We start from the raw sequence: 17,228 nt of genomic DNA, 5'->3' as shown, positions 1-17,228 counted from the left end.
AGGAGACGCGGAAGGTCCTCATCTCTCTGTTGGGCCAGGCCTCCCCTTCGTCGGCTGGCTGTGTCTGTGGGCCCGACAGCAGGGCCCACCTTCCCGCAAACTCGGGGCGCAGAAAGCCCCATCTCTCCAGGCCCGAGCGCCGACCCCTGCCTGCCCCCGGCCCACCCTCGGCCCCCGAGGAGCAACCGCCCTGCTGGGCATGCTGCTGCCCGGCAAGGTAGACAGGAGCCTCCCACGCGGCCCATGCGTGTGGCATGGATCCTACTTTGTGCTTTGCTTGGGGGGAGGGCATGGAGGGGTCTCAAGGGGGACTCAGTGCTTTNACATAGTGAGGAGGGGGGGGGGTGGCAGTGCAGGACAAGGGAGATACAGGAGGAAGAATTCGGTTTCAAGGGAACAGAGAATGCCTCTATCAGGGAGGCCCCCGGGGTTTCCTCCTGCCTGGGGGTTGGGCGGGCAGGAGACCAAGCAGAGGGGCCAGAGTGCCGTGAGGTGGGATGCGGCAGTGATGTGACATGGAAAAGGTCCTCTGCCCTGGGCGACGCTAATACCACTGGGAGAAATAGCCCGGCACCTCTGCCCCTCTCTGTCCTGTGGCTTAGAAAGACCCCAGAACTGTCTCCCCCATCTCCACCCCATCCAGTACCCCCAATGCCAAGAGGGGAGAGCCACCCCAGGGCTGGCATGGCTTCAGACTTCTGCTACGTGGCTACTGGGCAGCCAGGGCTGGGGCTGGGGCAGTGGGGGCCGGGTGAGGGCGGCCCAGCTGGTGGGCCCAGGGGTGCCAGGGCAGAGACGGGGCTGGTGGGGGTTTCAATAGCAGCACCAGGGAGGGGAGGAGTGCGGCTGGGGCTCCCTTGGGAAGCCTGTGGCAGGGTAGGCCAGTGCCCGTGGGGCACAGAGTTCTGCTTCCCTCCCCCCCCCGCAACACCTGCCATCCCACAGAGCCCCTGACGGCCTGGGGTAACTGGAACCCTAATGGGCAGGCGTGAGCCTGCTCTCCCATCCTGGAGTCCTTTCTATCTAGAGCGCTGGGGGGACCAGGGTGGACAGATGGAGGAACTGAGGCACTTTGAGCTGGGGGAACTGAGAGAGCTGAGAGGGGCCTGTCCCCCACTGTACAGACAGGAAACCCTTGTCTTGGGTGACCGATGGGAACCCGGAGCCCCATTCAAGGAGGGAATCTGTAACTCACAGGGAAAGCTTCCCCAGGGTCCCTCCTGCCCCATCCCAGAATAGAGACCAAGGATAGCTGGGTGGGGAGGGGAGAGCAGTGAGCAGGAGCTGCTGGATCAGGATTCCTGCCCCCCCACCCCCACCCCCTTTGTACAGTCCGGCAAGCCCAGAACATCTGCACTGGCCTTGGCACAAGCCACCGCCTGCACTCTTCAGCATCTGTGTTTGCAAAACTTCTACCGGGTGGACTCCCTTCCCCATTGCCCTCCGTGGTGGTGCCCGGTCACCTCTGACTCCCAGACATCCTAGGGACCCCTGCCCTGACTCCCCAGGAGGATTGAGTTGCTAGCACTTGCCAGATACGGGAGAAACCTGAGAACCTCCCATGCTGAAAGAAGCAATTCAGGGCCAGCTTCACGGGCCCTGGTCTCAGCCATCCCTGGAGACTTCTGAAGGCTGTCCCCATCCTCAGCTGGGGGTGGGGGGAGAGGGGGAAGAGGTGGGATAGAGAGGGGCGGGCCTCAGGCAGTGTCCAGCTGGGGAGGGCATGTGACCCCACGGGAACGAGGGGCAGACACGAGTGGCGAGTGTGCATGGAGGTGTGTGTATGTGTTGGTAGAGGCATACGGGAAGTGTGGGGCCAGAGTCTACCCGGAGTCCCACGATGTGGGGAGCAGAGAGGGGTCAAGAGGAGAGACACACCAGAGCTGGGCCAACTTCACTCCCTGTTGGCCAGTGAGGAAAAACAATGTAAAACCAGCCTCGCCAGGAGAACACACTGCCCAAGGTCCCCGGTAGGGACCTCAACTCGATTCACATAACAAGACAACCCTGGGGCTTTAGAGAAGCCTCTCCCTGTCTCTTGGGTGCAACGGCTGTCTAGAGCGGGGTCCCAAGCTCCCGGCTGCTCGTGGCAGGGGGTGTGGGGGGGTCCCCCTACCTGGGAAAAGAGGAGCAGCATCTGGGGGTGGGGGTGGGGCTTTTCCTCTCGGAAATCCCTCAGTCCTCTACCCCCGGTGGAAAGACCACAAACAAATTCCAGTGTTGGGGGGGCGGGGGAGGGCTGGTTCTCCAAACCCTGGAGGGACGCCCAGGTACACAAGACGAGAACAGGGCTCCCCACACAGAGGGCAGGCAGAGGGTGGGGGGGTCAGGGGAGGGAAGGTACAGCAACACCAAAGCCGCAGCGAACACAACACCATGGGGAGGGCCAGGGACAGGGAGGAAACCAAACCAAAGCCAGGTCGTGTCTGCCCTGGGCTCCCCGCTCCTCGGAAGTGTGGGGCTGGCTCTGGGCAGCCGGGTGAGTCTCTGTCCTGGAGGAGTGGGCATGGGGGTGGGCAGGGGGCGTGCGGGCGGGGGGCTGGGGAGAAAGGGGAGCAGACAGAGGCTCTGGAGAGGGAGGCTACACGTACCACTCCTTCTTGGAAATGAAAGACCCGTCATTCTGAGAAACCATGTTCTCGGCCAAGTCCAGCTGCTCGGGGTCATACTGGTAGCCCAGAGTCCGGTCCCCGTAGCCGTCCTGACGGGCCTCTGCCTCATCCACCGTGAAGTAGGGCCGCTTGGCGTCCTCGTCGTACTTGGGGTGGGGGCCACCCACCTTGCGCTCACCCCCTCCGCCGCCCTCCTCCTCCTCTTCTTCCTCGTAGCTGCTCCCGCCCAGGGGCCCAGCCTTCTTCTCATCGTCCGAGTCATCCGGGTACTGCAGGTTCTGGGCCATGGGCGGGTGGTGCTGGGGGATGCCTGCCTTGCTGTAGCCATTGCCATACACGTGCTTCTTGGTGCTGTAGTCGCCCTTGAAGGTGTGCCTGCGCCGGCGCAGGGCGACCACGATCCCGCCGACCACGATCACCACCAGCAGGATGCTCCCCGCCACGCCCCCAATGATGGCCGTGGGCACCGGCCCGGCGCGCCGCCCATGTTCAGGAGGAGACGGGGTGTAGGGGAATTCTGGGTGAGGAAAAGACATGGAGGGGGACAGTGTCAGTGTCTGCTCCTGGGGTGGGGGGTCAAAAGGGGTGGCAGGGGAGGGAAGGGCCAGGAAATGGGCCCAAGGCCCAACCAAGGGCGGCTCCGGTTGCACAGGCCCCTGGGCGCCCCATCCCTCCAAGAGCCCCGTGCGCTGCAGAGTTGTGGCTGAGCGAGAGAAGAGGCAGAGAGTCCCAGAGCCCCGGAGCCTCCATGCTGGCTTTCTCCTTGGCTGTGTAACCAGCCCAGATCCTCCCCATCAGTGGAGCCCACCCTGGACCCAGTGGCCCCTAGCCACCAGTCACCATCACGGCACCTTGAGAAATAAGCGTGCTATTAATTTCTATTCAATGCGCCAGGCAACAAGGCTCAGAGAGGTTAAAGAACTTGCCTGAGGCCATCGGCCTATGATGACATTGGTTCTCTTGCACCCCCTGCAGACGTCCCCACTGCCCCTCTGCCCAACACCTGCTGGTCACTGGGCACCCCATGCCTGATTTCACCTGCTCCCAGGGCACAGGGAAGAGGGTGGGTTCCCATGCTGGCCCCATGGACACCCTGTGAGTGCCAGAAACCAGGGCTGTGGTTCTGGGCTGTGGTCTGCCCTGTAGGGCAAGGTGGGTGCCAGGCGTGCTGCCAGCCTGGGCTGCGAGCAAAAGACGCCGAGCATGGCTGTGCAGAGAGGGGGCATGAGCGCATGTGAGTTCATGGCCATGGTGACGAGTTTACACAAGGGAACGCGTGCCTGGGCACACCCTGGCTGTCACGGTGAGCCCGCATACCTGTGCTGATGTGATGAATGTATGTGTACAAACACGTGCACGCTGAGGACAGGGTGGAAACAAGAAAGCAGGAAACGTGGAAAGAAGGGAAAGGAAGCAGGTGGGAGGGGGAGAAGGCTGGGCAGGTGACTGCCCAGTGCTCTGGTCAGTGCTGCCCCGAGGGGAGACTGAGGGAGGCGGTTCCCAACACCACCACAGGGTGGCACCCGAGACCACGGTTGGCCCCGGTCAGAAGTGCAGGTGGGCAGGTGTGCGGGGTGGGGAGGGTGGGGAGCCTGGGAGGGTTGCTGGGCTGTTCTAGGCCCTCCTCTCTTTAGGTCAAGGTAAAGGTGTACAGTTTGGGCATTTGTTCCGGTCCCTGGGAATCGGTTTCTGCCACCTCACTCCTTGATTGAGTATCACTCATTCCAAGGGAATCCTGCTCCTCCTCTGAGCCCACTCCCTCCTCCCAGAGGTAGAGCCGGCCCACTCCGGCCATGTGTGTGAGTGGGTGGGGTGCTGGCTGCAGCCCGCAAGAGCAGGGCAGAGGCTCTGGAAGAGAGGAGGAAAGGACTTCCGGGAGTCCAGGCTGGAAGGGCTAATGAAAACACGGGGGCCCCAAGAAGGGGAGGCGATTTGCCTGCAGTCACATGGGTGAGCAGGGACCACCCAGATGCCCCTGCTCCCGGCCTCTCCACATGCAGGACTTGGCAGAGAAACACAACTGCTTGTCACCACTGTGTCCTCAGTGTAGGTCACCGAGTGGCTGCCTAATAAATATTTATTGAATATTTGTCCTCACCACTCACTTCCAAAACCGTTTCCGTGGAACCTCAAGCTTCTCCTGCTTCACCAGGTCCCATCTGTTTACTGCCTTTAAAAGGGCTGCACACCTGCTCCCCAAGAAGTGGGAGCTGCCTCCACAAGGCACACCCGAAAGGCACTAGCAGGAACCTGGCCTCTTCCGTACTTTTGACCTGTCTGCTCTCTCTTCAGTTCTCACCCCATATCTGAGTGCTGTCTCCTCTGTACATCTGCCTCATCGCTTCACCCATCTACCCACCCATCCACCAATCTGTCTGTCCAGCCATCCACCCATCCACTGATCTATCCATCCCCCATCTACTCCTCCATCCACTGATCTATCCATCCTCCATCTGCTCATCCATCCACCCATCCACTGATCTATCCATCCACACATCCATCCATCCATCCATCCATCCATCCACCCACCCACCCATCCACTGATCTATCCATCCCCCATCTCCTCCTCCATCCACTCATCTATCCATCCTCCATCTGCTCATCCATCCACCCATCCACTGATCTATCCATCCACACATCCATCCATCCATCCATCCATCCATCCACCCACCCACCCATCCACTGATCTATCCATCCCCCATCTCCTCCTCCATCCACTCATCTATCCATCCTCCATCTGCTCATCCATCCACCCATCCACTGATCTATCCATCCACACATCCATCCATCCATCCATCCATCCATCCACCCACCCACCCATCCACTGATCTATCCATCCCCCATCTACTCATCCATCCACCCATCCACCCATCCATTCACACACCCATCCACTGATCTGTCCATCCACCTATCCATCCACCCACCCATCCGTTCATCTATCCATCTCCCATCTGCTCATCCATCCATCCATCCATCCATCCATCCATCCACCCATCCATCCATCCACCCATCCACCCACCCACCTACCCATACACCGATCCACTCACGCGTCCCTCCATCCATCTACCCATCTATCCACCTATCTACCCACCTACCCACTCAACAAACATCTATGGAACATCTATTTTGCTAGTCACAAGGATACAAGAAACTCCCAGCCTACCTGGGGAACCAAATGACACCCTTAGGGTTAAAGCAGCATGCAGACAATCAAGGACAGTGGCAGAGAAGTGCCTCAGGAGTGCAGGGGAGAGAGAGCACTGTAGCCTGGAGTTAGAAAAGGCTTCTCGGAAGACTTAAGCCAAGCCTTGAAGGATGGCAAGGACTGGGAGAGGCCAAGAGACTAAGAAAGGCATCCAAATGGAGGGAACTACATTTCCTTTCAAGTCTTTCCATCAAATCTTGTTGACTTCTCCTACTTAGTTTCTCATCATGTCATGCCGGGTTTTACTATAGATTCCTGAATCTCCCACCTTCATCTGGTCTCCGTTCTCTTTCAATCACCATCCACAGTCACCAAGTTAATTTCCATTGTGTACACACTACCGCTTCCTTTCTCAGACTGGCAATAATGTCCCTCCCCACTGCCTGCTGGACCACGCCACTCTGGGCTTCAGAGCTTTCATCATGCCACTTGATCTTGGCTTTGGCTAACCCACCATCCTTGCTGTCCAAGTTGATTCTTTCCTTTAAGGCTTTGCTCATGCCGTTTGGTCTGCCAGGAATGCCGTTCCTCATCCCCTCGTGGCCCATTTCCGCTCTTCAGTCCTGTCTTTATGCAGCCTGGCCTTCTCTAGCTCACACTTACCTGCTCTCTTTCGAATTTTTATGATGGTCTACACCTCTCATGCTGGTATAAACAATAGCTAATTCCATTCCATTTATCATAGACTGATATATTATGGTAAAGCCTCTGATGAAACACCCTGCAATAAATGCAAGTCAGGATCCACCACAATTGGCTCTGGTCCTTCTGCTAGTTTTCACATGGCTAAAGTTCTCCCCAGAAGGCGTGAGGGGAGGGGTTGGGGAAATGGGGGACCCATGATAATTTGGGACTGCTTCCCTTCAGTGTGTGACAGTTGTGTGCAGTGTAAAGTTCCGCTATATTTATTCTTATGCTTTTTGCACCAGCAAAGACTCAATGAACAAAAAAGCCTTCCTGCGTTTTATTTGACTAGATTGAATTTTTTGGACCCCACCAATCACACAGTACGGTTGTTTTCTGTACTACCTGTGTCACAGGAGTGGCTTGTGTCCCAAATCAGTCCGTAAATTCGAATTTAAGGTAGATCTAGAACCTGACCATTTCCCGCCATCACCACCTCCCTAATCCACGCCACCATCATCCGTCACCTGGATTTTTGCAGTAATTGCCTAACTGGCTTCTCTGGTTCTGCCTTTCCCCTCTACAGATGATCTTGAACACAGGAGCCACAGAGACCTTGTTACATCTGAAGAGCTTCAAATGGTCTACGTGACCTGTGCCTTGGCCCGCCACCTCTGATTTCATCTCTTGCTTTCCTCCTGGCTCACTCTGCCCCAAGCCTCCTCAGTGCCTCTGCACTGGCTGCTCTGTATTCCGGAAGACTCTGCCCCCATGTCCCAGGGTCACTCTTTCACCTCCTTCAAGGCCTGGCTCAGACTTCTCATTGACATCACCTTCTCACCAACGCCTCCCCTGACTACCCTGTTTAAAACCACAGCTCACAACCCCCCACCCCTGCATTTGTGACCCCTTGACCCTGCTTCTTTTCTCCAAGTCACCTTCAAAATGACTACGTCATTTTTCAAATGTATTTTACCTGTTGTTTGCTGTCTGTCCTTCTGTGCTACAACACAGACTCCAGAGGGACAGGGACTTTGTTTGGCTCACTGATGTGTCCCCGAGCACTTAGACTGCCTGGCAGGTGGCCGGAGTTCAAGAACATTTGTTGAATGAACTGTGTCAAGGCAAAGCTTGCCTTAGAGCTGAGCTTCTGGGTCCCCTTCTAGGTCCTTCTGTTTCACTCTTCTTTCCCCAAGTCCTAAGGGGGTTTGCTCTTCCCTGGGCATCTTTTGGGACCAAAGGGAACCCTGCTTGTTTTGGCTGCATGAGGGCCAGGTCTGCCTAGAGGTAGAGAAATGGCTAAGACGACTATCAGCATTGCAGACTTCCCCGTGAAGATGCCACGTGAAGGTGCAGAAGGAGTAGGTGTGGGGACCTCCTTCATCTGCAAGGAGAGGGGGCTGCTTGGTGTGGAATGAAGCACCCACCTGCCCATCCGGCCTTCCAGCCGTCACGGTCAGCTAGTAGCTCCTGGGGCACCAGAAGCAGAGCCTCAAGGGCCTTGGCCGGCTGGGGAGAGAACTGGGTGGTGGGGATCTCACCGGCCTCCCTCACCTCCTTTTACAAAGGGGGCAGCTTGGCCCCCTTCCAGAAGGATTGCAACCTCCCCTCTGGGAAGGGAGGCTGGACGGGACCCTGGGGGCTGTGGGAGCTCTGCATTCCTTCCTGGTCATGGTTTCCTGACGGGGGCGGGGGTGGGGGTGCGGTATAGGGGCTTTGGATGGATCTGAGGTGGAGGGTGGGTTTATAGTCTGGTTCTGGGATCTGGAAAAGATTTAGGGTCAAAGAGAAGGTTTGGACTTATTTCTAAAAGCAACCCTGTGTTTCCTCTGGCAGCGAGGAAGTGCTCTGGCATCACAAGGCCAGGAAGCTGCTGGAACCACAGCTCCCAGTGTGCCGTGCAGGGGCCGCGGGGAGCGTGGTCAGGCCCGGGCTCAGAACCGAATCCTCCCGGGGGCGCAGACACAGCCGCCTGCTCAGGGGCCCCTGGCACGCACTGCCGCCTGTCCACAACAAGGCACCTTTGCCCACGGCACAGCCAGAGCTGCCTTGTGCACACTCGGCCTGCAGATGGGCACTCACCTGCTTGCCTGTGCACGTTTACACGCTCAGAGGCACACACCCTCGCGGGCTCACACATGCCCTCCATTCCAGAGGGACCCTGGAGCCCCACCAACATGCAGTCATAAGAACACCTGCTCTGGGAGGGAGCCCTGTTACCTTGACCTTCAAGTGGTCGTCCCCCGGAGATGGGCCTGGGGCTTCACCGGAAGTGGGACCTGGGGCAGACACCCTGCACCACAGTGGCCTCCCTGCTCTGCTCCTGGAGTGGCCTTGATACTCTTTTCCCAACAAGCCCCAGTCCCAGGGATAGATGCTGCCCCATTTGGCCCCTTCAGTCTGGTCAAGGCCATAGCCTGAGCACCTTTCCCCACCTTGGCCCTGGAGGGAGAAGTGAAGGGAGCTCACTGGCTTGTTTTGTGGCTATTGGGCTAACCCCATGCAATTGCTCCTCGGCTCTCACATCTCAAAAAATGGGCCTGTGTGAGGGCCCCGGGCCCCATGGACACGTCCACACAAATTCTGGTGAGCCTGTCTTCCCGTCCTTACGGCCTCAGCCAAGGCCTGTCCCTTCCCACTAGGGACACCCTCACTGTACAGCCCCTAACTGGTCCCTAACTGTGGGTGTGCCACCCACACAGCCTCCCCAGTGCTTGGTCTACACCACCTGCTTCTCTGCTGAGAACCCTTTAGCAGCTCCCCTTTGACAATCCATTGCTCCCACCATTCTCCCCCCACAAGCCTCCCCCTGCCTGGGGACCCCCCCCCCATCACTGCCCACTCATCCTTGTAGGAACAACTCAAATGCCACCTTCTCCGGGGCCCAGGGACCTGAGAAGCCCGTGCAGGTGCAGTGCCCCGCACACGTGCGCCCCGCACATGCGTGTCTTTGGCACACACCCTGTGGCCCGCCTCCTCCCACCCCGGCCCCAGCAGCTCTTCATTTTCCTCTCCAGATGCGCCCAGGGCAAAGCTATTACTCGAACGGATGGCCAGAATGAAAAATTAAATTTTCACTTATCCGTCTCGCTGATGCATTCNGGTGTGTGCCCCCAGAGTGGGCCCCCCCAGAGAACATGACAGGCACCAGCTGATGTGGGACAAAGGCTGGTGGCAGCAGCGGCTGCTCGGAGATTGTCTATGAGCACCAGGGCACACGGCTTGGAAAAGGCTCAGGCTTCCCGGCTGAGCTGTCCTGCGGGGCCGAGAGGTCCTCCCTTGAGAGGGCCAGCTAAACAGCGCCCGGGCCCATCAGTGATTCAGTCACCTGTGTGTGACTTTGGTTACCCACCCCCACCCTCTCTGTGCCTCTGGGGAGCCCAGGAGGATATGCCATGTGCCTCTTCCAGCCGGGGCCCTGGGCAGCTGGGCCCCCCTGACCGCAGGCCGGCTAGGCCTGACCGCAGATCCCACGCAGGGCACCCCACTGCGGCCATCAGCCCCAAGGAGACGGCCCACCTCCTCCTTTTCCTCTCTGTTCTTTAGCCTGGGCCCGGGACGCGCCCCCTTCCCTTCCTCCCTGCTCCTGGACCTGGTGTGATGCCCTGATGATCAGCTTACATTCATAGTCATCATGCATCCTCCTGAGCTTTGGGAGAAGGGAGCCCCAACTTTGCTGGGTAGTGTCCCCTGGCTCCATGAGCCTAGAAGGGCCTCTGGCTGGTCCACTCATGCCAGGGGCAGGATCATGGGAGGTCACGGCTCCCCAGTTTCTTGGCCTGCTCCCCTGACTTCCCAGTCTTCAGTATCTCCAGCCAGTGGCACATGCATCTGGCCTGAGAGAAGTATGATGATCTTGGTCTTACAGACTGGGGAAGCTGAGGCTTTGAGACATGAAGGCCACACAGCCAGGAAGTAGTGGGTGAATGCACTCAGGCCAAGTCTGTGTTGTCCTGCATCTGATCTGCCTCCCTGTGGTGTGGCTATGCTCCCTTAGGAATTTGCTCCCTGTCGGTCCCATGGCCCCAGTGCCAGAGCTTGGGCACCCATGAGGCTCTTACTGAGCTTTGCCCAAATTCTCTCCAGGAGGGGAGAAGTGTGTGATTCTGCCCTCCCCCTCCCCCACCGCCCCTACCCTGAGCCCAGAGGACAGGCTGCCTTAGCTTTTCCCAGGGGTCATCTCAGACACTTCTACGACCTTAACCAGTGCCAGAGCCAAGGGCAGGGAGTTGAAGAAGCAATTGACAAGCGACTGCACCTTCCCCTGGTGAGAGTGAGACGCAACAGCCCCGAGTGTGACCTCACAGGTAGGTGCAGACCCTGGACAGTGACTTCTGCCGCTGTGCCGTGGATGGACCCACAGATGGCACGGGCCCAGATTCGGTACGTCCGTAGGGCATGCCCGAGTCCTGCGCCTGGACTCCAGCAACCGCGGCCCAACTTCCCAGACTCCTGAGCCTGGCTCCCCATCTCCCTGGGGTCACTTCCTGCACATGACACGCACTCTCGGACGCCACGTCCTGCCTGTCCTTGCGGCCGCGCGACACCACTGCCTGTCCCAGGAGGTTCTTTCTGTCACTTTCTTTCCCTGCAGCCACCTCCGCCGCCATGTTAAAGACACTCCCTCTTCCAGCTGTGAAGTTGTGATGGCAAATTTTACCCCTCTGTTGGCTTGTTTTGATCCTTCCATTAATAATGATAATGACAGAGGTCAAGATAATAATCATAGAGCAGGGGCCATTTATTGACAGACTGGTCTGTACTAGGGACTTGGCCCATGTTATGTAAATTCTGACAAGAAGCCTGCAGGACACCTCGAATTATGCCCATTTTCAGAGAAGCCCTTGTCCAAGGCCCTGGTGATGTTGATACCCATGATCATGGGTATGTTCGGCTTGGAGACCGTTGATGCATCACAGGACATGGGCAGGCCCTAACACCTGTCCCCACACTGTCCCCCCACCCGCAACAGCACTTCCTCCCTTCCGGAACCTCTCTCTGACCCCCCTCTGATTGGCGGTCACCCTGTTTCACGCACGGCCTCAACAGAGGAAAGAGAAAAGCAAAGCAAGGCCAATTGCCAGAGCGCAGGAGAGACCCGGAGGAAGGGGAGACACAAACTCGCTGCAGTGGCCTAACCCAAAGGCAGAGCAGTGGTGGCGAGAGGCAGAGCAGGGGACAGCTTCCTACCTGTGATGTTGACCTCCACCTGGCCCGAGCGGGTGCCGATGGGGTTGGTGGCCTCACACACGTAGGTCGCGGCCAGGCTGTAGTTGATGGGCCCCCTGAAGAAGAGGGTTCTGTTCTGGGCCTCCACGCCCTTCGGGAGGGAGCCATTCAGCCTGCAGGGATGGGGAGACACGGCAGAGGGTTAGGCCCCGCCAGCCCGGCCTCCAAGTCTCCTAGCCCTTCTGCTGAGTTCCCAGGCAGGGTCTGTCTCGGATGGAGCGCAAACAATAACCACAACCATAATCTTTCGCGTCTGGCAGATTCCTATCATTCAGTGTCTCGCGCTCAGTGGTCCCAATGCTGAAATGTAGACAGGTCAGGGGGATACTGGTCCCCCTGAACAGGCGAGAAACTCTTTGAGTTCAAGGTCAAGCAACACAGCTAGTAGTAAAGTGACAGAACTGGAGCTCTAGCCGGGTCTCTGGCTCCCGGCACAGTGCTCTTCCGACTACGCCCGGTTCCTGCTAGGTGCCCTGGGTTCCTAGTTGATAATATAGGTGTCCGGGTCCTAACCCCAGATCTACCGAGGCTGAATGGCTGGAGCCGGCCTGGAGACCGGAATTTTAACAAGCTGCTCGGGTGACGAGGTGTGACCCACGTGCTCTGGAGGGATCGTGCTCTGGTATGTGGTCTCATGTTCTGGCTGGGCGTGCTCACAGGCCATTTTCCTGGGGACAGTGCCACAAAGCTATTACTCTGTGGGGCCTAGCAGCTCCCTGGTACATGGAGCTGAAACGGGTCACCTGCACCTCCAGATATACTTCCGGTTCCAGAAGGTGGAGGGGAGAACTAGCTAGGGCAGGCCAGTGCCTTCTACTTCCTGGAAACGGAGTGCAGACACAGTGTGCGCAGCCATCTCCGGGCCACCCATGTCAACCTACTTCCTGGCTTCCCCACACCCGTCTTGCTATGCGTCCCATCCTGCTTTTCTCTGGGAAGAACCCAGCCTGGGCCATCAGAGCCGGCCGGAGGGGCAGACTGGACCCTTCGAGAGCCAGGCTCAAAGGCTGTGACGCCAATAATGGCATGGTGGGCTATGGGGTAGGCACTCCATGGACACAGGCCTTCTGGGCTGACGGCTGCCCCCTCCTTGCGAATCTGGGGGTGCTGGAGAGAAGGAACGGGAACAAAGAAAGATCTGGGATGCTCCAGAAAGCCAGCTTCCCTGGGGACACCTCGATAAAAATAAATACCGGGGGCTGGGGTGGGAGTGACTCAGACTGAATCACCAAAGGAAAATGACAAGATTCTTAGGGAGAAGAAGGCAGGCGGTTTGTGAGGGGATCCCCCTCGGGCAGAATGGTCTGTCCCGCTGACCTGCTGCTGTCGGACACGGGGCATAGGTGCAGGGGGGCTCTCATGGCCCCTCCCTTTCTCACTGAGAAATCTGAACCAAGACCCTAAATTCCTCCCCACTTAGTGCTCCTGGAGGTGGGGTGGGTGTCTCCCTGTGACCAGCTAGATGCCCTGCAAGGCGACCAGCCAGCCTCCGGGCACTCACGTGGTCCAGTGGAAGTCGGTGGCAGGGGGGTTGGCATCGGCTTTGCACGTGAGCTTCACGTCCATCCGCTGCAGGTACCAGTTCCCATCAAACCCCTCGATGGTCACCTCAGGCTCGTCTGTGGGACAACGGACGTTCGAGAAGGTGAGGTCAGGAGAGCAGGGCTTGAGGTGAGGGAGCGAGCCTCCGACAGGGAAGGGGTGGGAGGGACAGTGACGTGGCTGGAGCTGGAAGGCGGGGAGAGAAAGGGGGCGGGTGGGGATCACAGACCTTCTGAGCAGGCGGATGGAGGAAGGAGGTGGGCAGACGGGCACAGGAAGGCGATGGGGAAAAGAGAAGAGGGAGGGCAAAGCACCCCAAAAAGAGAAAGGGAAGGNGAGACAGCAGCCCCTACCCCCCTCTCCCCCCCGGAACCCGCCCACGCTGCGCCCCGCTCACACTGCACGTCGAGGGTGAGGCTTTCCCGGAAGCGGTCCGTGTGGTAGTTGACGATGCAGGCCAGGGTTTGCTGGTGAGCCTCCCGGCTGGGCACCAGGCGGTAGCGGCTGATGACGGTCACCGTGCCGTTGGGGTTCCGGATCTCCTGGTACTCTGCCTCGCCCTTCAGGCGTGTTTCCCAGGACACCACGCTGGGGGGCTTCCCGTTGGCCGAGGTGCAGGTGGCCACCAGGACCTTGTCATCCTGCCCCTTCTTGGCTCGAAGCACCGTCTGGGTGCCCTCCACCCAGTTGGTGGGTTTGGCTGCGGGCAAGCAGAGGGAGCCGTGGGGCTAGATCTGCGGCCTCGTCCAAGATGTGCAGGCCCGGGAGGGCACCCTGGCCATCCCTGCCTCCGAGCTGTGCCGCTCCCAGCCCTTCTCACGGGGGCAGCTTCATGTCTAACCTATGTCCTTCCTGCTCTACCTGGTGCCCCCTTTTGTCAAGCAAAGGCCTTCCTGGAGCCTTGGCACGCTCAAGGCCAGCGGCTCATGCGGCTCTCTTCCTTACCGTGGTGTCGGAAGCTTCTGCCTGCTTCCTGGTCACCCACAATTACTCTGCAGTGGGGTTTCCAACCTGAATCCTGATCCTTAGCTCCATCCACAGCTAAAGCCCTGCACCCCAACCCGAGTGAGCCATGGGACAGCCTTGCCGGAAGGGACCGGAAGCGCCATGCCTGGGGCTTTGGGAGCATGCCAAGCCAAGGAGAATGCCTGGGGCCACTGAGGCACGTGGCGCGGATGGCCGAACCCCAGGCCATGGGCCCCTGTGCGAGCAGTGGGGGAGCGGGGAGGCCAGCTTACCCATTACAGTGAGGTTCAGCTGGCTCTCTCTGTTGCCAGCAGGGAAGGTGGCAAATTCGCAGATGTAGACACCTTCGTCCTCTAGCTCAAGGCGGGAGAGGCGGATGGTGCCGTCCGTGAAAGAGGGCCGCAGGAACTCCACGCGCTCGCGGTAGGGGGCCAGCACGGAGACGCCCATGGCTGGGTTGTAGATGGCCACATTCTGCTTGGAGCCGTTGGTGGCCTTCTGCCACGTGACCTGGGTGATTTTCACGCCGGGCAGTGGGTTGGCGAAGCTGCAGTGTAGGACCACGTCCGTGCCGATGAAGCCGTACATGGAGTCGTTGACCTGCACCACCTGGGCGTGGGTGCCTGGGCAAGAGACACGGCGAGACTGGTCAGCGACAGGCACAGCTGCCCGCCCCCCGACGCCCCGTCCCCGTGCTCTTTCCTTTCTGGCTGTCGTTACTCTTCTGATTCTGATCATAGAAATAATAGTTGCTTGTTACTAAAGCACTCTGGACGATACCGAAAAAGACCATGATCCCCGCCATTCAGAAAGATCACTGATCATCTTGCAGCAAATCTCCTCTTTTACTTTTTTCTCTCTGTATTCATTTCTCTATCTCTAGGTTTCTCTGCATAACCATCTTTTTTTAAGACGAAATCAGAATCATACCGTATGTATTGTTCCATAAGCTGCCTTTCTGTTTAGCGATGTTATTGGTACTGCTCCATGGGCAGTAAATATATACCTACACCCTCATTTCTCATAAGGGGGAGTCGAATGCATTGCTCCCCTAGGAGCCACCAAATGCCCCACCTTCCTGGGCCTCAGTTCCCTTCTGGCAAATGGGGCACAGAATCCAGTCCTCTACCTCACGGGGCTGCTGGGCAAACCGAACGAGACTAATGAGAAAGGGTCAGGAGGCACTGACCATGTGGGCTCACAGTGGCCACCGTTATGCTCTCCGCCATGGTCTTCTCCCTCAAGGCTGAGCGCCTGTGCCCTAGGGTGCGCTGGCTCCGTCCCTCTCACCCCTCCAGTCGGGGAGAAGTAGGTGCCGTGCAAGGCTTGGCCTCCGCTGGCTCCCGGCTGCTTTCACAATCAAGTCTAAATGTCTTAACTTGGCCTTCAACATCCTTGTCATCTGGGCCCTTTCGTCCACGTCTCTCCACACACGTTGCCTTCCAACCACGTCAGACTGATGCCCGCCCCCAGACCAGGCCATGTTTCCGTGTTCCCCTTCCTCCTTCTCTCCCTCCTTCTGACACTCCCAGACTCTTGCTCGTGCAGTTCCCTAGAAAGCCCTGGAAGGCTCTTCTCCCTTCTCCACCTGTGGATCTCCCACTCAGGCCACCTCCTCTGGGAAGCTTCCCAGGTCTTTCCGGCACGCCTTAATCCAGCCACTTCTGTTACAGATCTTTTCTGCCTCAAAATGTGGTTGTTCACGCCCGTGGCTTCTCCGCCAGAACAGGGTCCGTGTCTTTCCCAATCACCACCTCCTCAGTGCCCAGCCCCACCTCTGGCACACAGTAGGTGCTCAGTAGATAGCCATTGCCAGACAGACTGTGACGGAACCCAGGAGAATAGAGATTTGTGGGAAGGAGGGGTGATCAGTGGCATCGGATGAATGAGTAAGTTTCCCCTCGTCTCCTTACTGATCGCTTTCTTCCACTAGAATGGCTTGTTTGAGCTTTTCCTCATCCTGAACGCGGGGCAAAGACCCTCCAGCGGGTCTCCCAGGCCCAGGCTCTTTCTTGAGCTCTGTTATTGGCCGTGCATCTGTACGCTTCATATTGTCGTCTCCTTACTACACTCAGTTTATTGAGGGCTGTCGATAATATCAATGGCAGGTCCTATACTGACCTAGAGGCGAGGGGATGGCCTCAATGGGGTTCAAGAGTGGAAACTCAGGGCTCACCTTCGCTACTGCATGGTGGAGACACAAGGCAGGGCTNCTCCCCCCCCCCCGCCCCTCCCTTCAGGAGGGCACAGGCCATGTCTCCTGGGTCACTGTAATGTCCTCTGTGTGTGGCATACAGCAGATACTCAAATACTTGCTGAATAAACAGATCTTTGGCCCCTTCAAGCCAGGCCCTTGTCATGCTCTGAAAGCTTGTCGGATACCCCCGTCTTCTCTGCCTCTTCACATCCACGCAGCCCTTCAAGGCCCACCTGGGGGTGCCCCACCCCCACCCCTCTAGCTGTCCCCCTGGCCGCTGGGTCTGACACATCCTCGGGCAGAGAGCACTGTGGGCTGGTGGGAGCCCAGGAGGAAGCAGCCTCCAGGGAGATTGGGGGGGCGGGGGGGTGGGTTCTGCTCAGCTCTATCTTGAGCTGAGACTTTGGCCGGCCACTTCCCCCTCCTGAGCTGCCCTGTTCTCCTCCTCTGTAAGGGAGCGGGCTGGACTCGCCAGTCTAAGTGGTCCCTTCTGGGCCGAGTCGGATTCCCTGAACTGCAGCCCAGCCTCGCTGAGGCCACACCCCACATAGAGTCCCACGGTGAGGTCAGCGGGCCAGACAGCCCAGTGTTCTTGCTGACTGGCCGGCTGGCAAGCGGCTGAGCCCCAGGCCTTCCCAGTAGCCTAAGTGGGGGGGTGCCCCCCGCCCCCCTCCGCCCCCCGCCTCCACTCACCAACCTGCTGGAGGTCGCCCAGCAGCTGAGATAATGTGGGTATAATTGGGGAACTTTCACCACACAGAGCCAGAAACAGGAAAAGCCAGTCGGGAGGGCTTGGGCCATAGGCTGCAGGGGGTTGGGGCGGGGGGACCAGGAGCCACCTGGGGGTTGGGGG

The 17,228-nt window shown here is 58.6% G+C and overlaps 1 protein-coding gene and 1 long non-coding RNA gene across 3 annotated transcripts in view; one reads left to right on the top strand and one right to left on the bottom strand.

The window, feature by feature from the left end:
• LOC144242071 (uncharacterized) overlaps positions 1-7,411 on the top strand; it is a 236,294-nt gene extending 228,883 nt beyond the window's left edge. For both annotated transcript variants that reach the window (XR_013338295.1, XR_013338297.1), the window contains one exon: positions 7,028-7,411. This is a non-coding gene — a long non-coding RNA (uncharacterized LOC144242071). The remainder of the gene's footprint in view (positions 1-7,027) is intronic.
• NECTIN1 (nectin cell adhesion molecule 1) overlaps positions 328-17,228 on the bottom strand; it is a 60,611-nt gene continuing 43,710 nt past the window's right edge. The window contains exons 2-6 of the mRNA XM_077776818.1: positions 14,451-14,801; positions 13,610-13,912; positions 13,172-13,289; positions 11,632-11,783; positions 328-3,129 (exon numbers count right to left, since the gene is read on the bottom strand). Coding sequence (XP_077632944.1) covers positions 2,582-3,129; positions 11,632-11,783; positions 13,172-13,289; positions 13,610-13,912; positions 14,451-14,801 — 1,472 coding nt within the window. The 3' untranslated portion in view covers positions 328-2,581. The remainder of the gene's footprint in view (positions 3,130-11,631; positions 11,784-13,171; positions 13,290-13,609; positions 13,913-14,450; positions 14,802-17,228) is intronic.

The sequence above is a fragment of the Crocuta crocuta genome, unplaced genomic scaffold, assembly GCF_008692635.1.
Source record: "Crocuta crocuta isolate KB4526 unplaced genomic scaffold, BGI_CrCroc_1.0 scaffold271, whole genome shotgun sequence".
NCBI classification, from domain to species: Eukaryota; Metazoa; Chordata; class Mammalia; order Carnivora; family Hyaenidae; genus Crocuta; species Crocuta crocuta.
This window is presented reverse-complemented; position numbering and strand designations above follow the sequence as displayed.